Source organism: Branchiostoma floridae, chromosome 16 (genome assembly GCF_000003815.2).
Source record: "Branchiostoma floridae strain S238N-H82 chromosome 16, Bfl_VNyyK, whole genome shotgun sequence".
In the NCBI taxonomy this organism is placed as follows: Eukaryota; Metazoa; Chordata; class Leptocardii; order Amphioxiformes; family Branchiostomatidae; genus Branchiostoma; species Branchiostoma floridae.
The window spans coordinates 18,487,852-18,493,128 of record NC_049994.1 but is presented as its reverse complement, the minus strand read 5'-3'; the positions used below and the strand labels follow the sequence as shown (position 1 = coordinate 18,493,128).

Here is a 5,277-nt window from a genome sequence, read left to right as displayed (position 1 = left end):
TCTCATTCTGAATGATTAAAATGTGACACTTCAAAGACTAATGTGAGTTTAACAGATCGATACAATAAGGCAGCTTGGTATTCCTGAAACGCGATGTTCGGCACTTAAACTGGCTGAAGTTGTCAGCATTTCTGAGGTCCCTGCCATGTACCTCAGAGTGGCGTGGTGGTAGCCAGCAGTTGAAAACCTCAGAATGAACAATAGAATGATCTAGAGTGGTGTGGGAGTATATATAAACAGTCTATCCTTAAGAAGTCTGTAACCCATAGACATGAGGGACTTGTTAGTTTTGCACAGTCAGTGCTGCCCCTTTGATTTACACATTGCATGGCAAACAGTTAGTTTAGGTGGTCCCAAAGAAACATAACTTCTTACTGTAAACATCCTGATTTCTCTGGCACACAGACACGGCTGTTTGTGTGCCTCTAAGTCATTGGAACAGATTACCTTGTAATCTGGGAGCACTGCTGTATGTAAGAATCCTATTATAAACTAAAGGTCATACAGTGTTAGTCAGCGGAACTCATTGTCTTGTTCTCTATAAACACTTGTGTACTTACAAGCCTCACTGGTGTAGACTGAAAAAGCAGAAAAAGAAACAGTCTTAGAACCTTTGGCATTAATGACAAGACAGTGTAATACTTGAGGGTCTCATTGAAAGAAGTATAAGACTTCCTGGTGCAGGGTGGGCTTACACAAGAAGAAGAGGTTATACCAACTGGAACTCAAGTGGGGAGGGACAGGACTGTTTATGTGGTACTAATCCATGAAGCTTTGTTCTATTGTCCTTGCGATTAGTGGGGTGGGAAAGTTGTAAATTATTGGATCTGCAGTATGAAGGCTGTTCATCTGTTTGTAAGCTTTGTTAACCATTATGACTGCCATAATGTATCACATACTTTCTGTTAGAAATCTATGATATGTCGAATAAGGCAACACACAACGTATAACTCAATGACGTGTATCACCTTGTTTTAAAAAGTACATGTACAGTCAAAACTACCCACTTGGGACTGATAAAATCCCGTCTATATTGACAGGATTCCTACCGGTAATGCTTGTGTCAATGGGGAAAAATCATCTAAGGAACCATGAACAAGTAGTCACATTGACCAGCAACCTTATATAGAGGTGGTTACTTATACAGGTTTAACAGTATCTATGTGAGGAAACTCGATCACTGTAAACAGTCAATCATAAACCTTACTAATCAGTCACTATGTCAATAAGATTATAACTACAGTGCAGTTCATCACACTTTGTCTACTTTGTTTTCTTCCTTTACAAACTCCTGCCCACCCACAAGCCAGGGGAAGTGCACTCCAGCATCACTGTCACTACAGAGGAAGTCCTTCATCATTACCTGTTTGCTTACAAGATAATTACATCAAGTATCAATTAATTATTTCTGCCCATCTTGTCTGGTCCTGTGGTAACATCCTGTCATTATCCCACATGACATGGCTGGGAACACCAAAGGCTAGCAAGGGACATGACTGTCAATCCAAATTCTGTCACACGACAAATTAACAAGAATCATTTGCTGATATGAATTGTTGGCCTATGTGGCAGACTACATTGTATGTGTTAAGCCCTGTTAAAGTACATTCAGGACTCAAAATACTAACTGCAACATCACATGGCTATTTGTGCATATTCAAATGTATTTGTTGGCGGGGCATGTAGATATCTGTGTAGGCCTATACATGTAAAGATATTTCATACTAGTAAGCAGCTTATTTTTGACATTTAAGTATCAGGAAAAAGCAATATAACCTTCATTGTATAACTTGTTAAAGAGTTAGCTGACCATTTATATAATTTTCCTTCAAAAATAGCAGGGAACCTTAGGCACTATCATAGCAACAGCAGGACACATGCACAATGTCTTAGACATTGCTTGATCTACCAATAATCCCCTTTCTTAATTCTCATCAGCAGAGTATGATCTATCACTTACCTGTAAGCGATACTTGTAAGCGATACTTCCTTGCTGCTACATTTTGTTATGAAATTTGCGATTTACGGAATCCAATAATCCTGGCAGACAAGCAGATAATGATCTAATCCAAGTTGATGATCCTAATGAAGTGCTGTAAGTAGACATCCCCCCAGTGATGACAAGTCAGGATGCACAGGTTGTTTCCCACTATGATTAGCAGATACAGATTAAATCATTGTCAAAACAGTAGACTTGTTTTTGTACTAGACTTGCTCTTCACTGATACTGAAATGGCCCTTCAGTAATACCAGACTACCTACCTGCCATCAAGGTAAACAAACCGGGATGGTGACAATGTAGAAATCCAGAATTAATCTTCATAACAGTGTTAAGTATTGGGGATTATTGTTTACATGATGGCCACTCAAAATATGGCTTTATAATAACTTTACACCACCCACATTGATACCTGTTACTGATAATAGTAATTCAATGGCTTCTTTCATATAATTTTAAAGGCAGATTTTCGAGCTTGCTTTAGAGTAGATGAGTGTTGATAGCACATTGGCAGTAGTGCTATGGTCATATGCAATGTCATTGATAGCTTTGTTAATGTCTATTTAATTCAGTGCCTCTATATGCACATAAAAAACTACTATAAGTTTAACTAAAAAAAGCTATGCTCTTTTATAATATTTACCTGTTGTTGCATTCAGCATCTATTTCTATTAGCACTTATCTGACCTCTGTGAGAGTTAAAGATTTGTCTCCAGAACTTTCTGTTTCCTCCCCGCAGGCCTTGATGTCCCTGCAGTTACAGTACCAGTTCCACTTCAAGCAGCGTGACATCATCAGGGAGAAGCACCGCAGGGCCCAGAGTTACAAGAAGTACCTGGAACAGCGGGAGAGGGAGGCCCAGAAGAAAGCGCAGGCTGCCAAGGAGCTCAAGGAGCTACGGGATGCAGAGGAACAGTTACAGAAGAACCTTGCGGCCAACAACGAAAGGGACAGCGAAGTCGAGTCAGAGCCTGACGAAGATGAAAACAAAACAGACAGCGACGATGAAACTGATTTGGGCAGAAGTAACGAAAAAAGCGTCATACATGATGGCGAGCCGGATTCGCTACTGCAGTTTTTAAACAAGAATGGCCGTCGTGACAAATTCAGCAGCAGTGTCCATGCAGCAACAAAAGCACCAAAGAATGCTGGGGAAAAAATGGAAGAACTGCAAACGAGTAACCATCAGCTCCAGGATCACGTGTCATCACTCCTTCAGGAACTGGAGAAGACTAAGCACGAACTCCACTCCGTCAAGTCTGAAAATAGACAGTTGAGACGCACGGTGGACATCCTCACCACTCAGATAGAGAGATACGTCGCTGAGGACAGGAGAAGGGCTGGGCAAGACTTGTCCGTCAGCATCCGTCCTGCTTTTTCCACAAGCGACTCATTCGACGAACAGATAAGCCCTCCGTCCGAGATCCCACCATTGGCCCCGCTTGAGATTCCAGACTTTGATTTTGATTCTTTTAAGTGACTGAATGAGAAATGTTGTGATCACATTTGGTTACCATCATGCAGGTAGAAGAAATTCTATAAATCTAGGTCTCTAGGATCTCTACCAAGATCTGGCCTCTGTTTTAACCTTCCCCTGCAGCCTAACCCATAACCAACACCAATTTGGTGTCAAATGGATATATCATTATGATTAGTAGGCTGAGGGTTAAGTCTGTATATATGTGTTCTGTCCTGCATGTACATATTTTGCATGTGAGAGTGTTCCAAGGGGATTTATGTCAAGTATTGCTAGACCCTGAGGTAGCCACCCTGGTAAAAGAAAACGTGATAAAATGAATAAATGAATATACCAGTGACTGTCTGGTTTGATTGCTCATACATATTATTGTGTGAATGGACCAGACGCTGAATGGATCATACAGTACAAACAGACAATCTGTCTGCCCTGTCTTGAATTATTCGTCTTTAAGGTCTCGAACACAATCAGCCCCTGTAGTTAAGGGGTTGGGGAGCGAACCTACACCACTTCTTCGCGAGCCCGAGGGCTATCCACCATTTAAAAATCATCAATCAACTATGGCATGTCCAAAAGACAAAATATCAAAACCATAATTCCTGCTGCAGTACCATAGTATGCTGCTAAGGGGACCATAATTTATTCATTTCTTCATGGCTAGAAAGTAGGCCACTGGTAGCTATTTTTTGCCAATCACTTTACTTGAAAGAGCTCTGGAGATAAAACCATTACTTTCTTGATGTACCCTATCAAAATGCTGTTCAAAGTACCTTATTTAGCAAATCAGAAAGGCTTGAAATAAGATCTTCCCGGTTTCAGAAAAAAAATCATTATTTTTCGGGGATTGTCAACCTGATGAAAAAGGGTACCAAAATGGGCGAATAGGTAGCCTTTTAAGTGACACTAGCGAGGTAGTCATGACTGTAGTAGTCGTGTAACTTGTTGGATAGTTGTAAACGTGGCATTAATATACAATCCATGAGTGTAGTTGCCAACTTGGTAAGTGATACCAGCTACACTTGTTCATTTCTTGAATAGCGGAATGAATGGCTGGTTGCTTGTGATGTCATATTTTGTCACTTCAATTATGGTTACAACATTCATGGTGTAGTCATCTGGTTTTTTTGCCCTATCTCACTATTTTGCAGTCTGCAGAGGATGTCATCCATAAAATTTACTTGATGTGGCCTAGGCCTCTTTATGTGTAATTCTTCAATTTTAGAACTTCTACACATATTATGAATATTCCTGCATGTTATTATACTCTGCCAATGCATACACTACACACTTACACCTACCTTTAAAGGTCAAGAAAACAGTAGCCAAATTCAAACTGTTACTTTTTTTATTTTTCCACAGGCTTATACATTTGTACATAGGTCTGCAATATTGCATGCCTTCTCCCAATAACTTTGCAAACAGAAGGCTAAGACTGAACCCAAGCTTGCAAACAACCTATATGATAAACCAGCAATTTATACCAGTAACTTTCTAATACATGTAACATATGAAAATACATTTCTTATACCACTTGGCATTAGTGGCACATGTAACATTTTATTTTCTTTGAAGACCATGCTAGCTCAATTTGGTGGATGACATACATTTTTGCCATAATTTTGGTCCATTTCAAAGAAAGATTGTCATTATTGTTGACAGATTTGTGTTGGCCCAGAGCAATAACAAAGGTAACATTGCAGGAAACATGGGAATACAAATGTATATCATAATCAATATGAAATTGTCAAAAAAATCAGTACTTGAGTCAAACTGAGTAGAGTGAACTTTCCCCAGACCCCCC

General features: G+C 39.8%; 1 protein-coding gene across 1 annotated transcript in view; it reads left to right on the top strand.

Moving 5' to 3' along the window:
* LOC118403778 (nuclear receptor-binding factor 2-like) overlaps positions 1-3,816 on the top strand; it is a 4,821-nt gene extending 1,005 nt beyond the window's left edge. Inside the window, exon 3 of the mRNA XM_035802578.1 lies at positions 2,739-3,816. Within this exon, the coding sequence (XP_035658471.1) occupies positions 2,739-3,479 (741 nt within the window). The 3' untranslated portion in view covers positions 3,480-3,816. The remainder of the gene's footprint in view (positions 1-2,738) is intronic.
* The last annotated feature ends 1,461 nt before the right edge of the window (positions 3,817-5,277 follow it).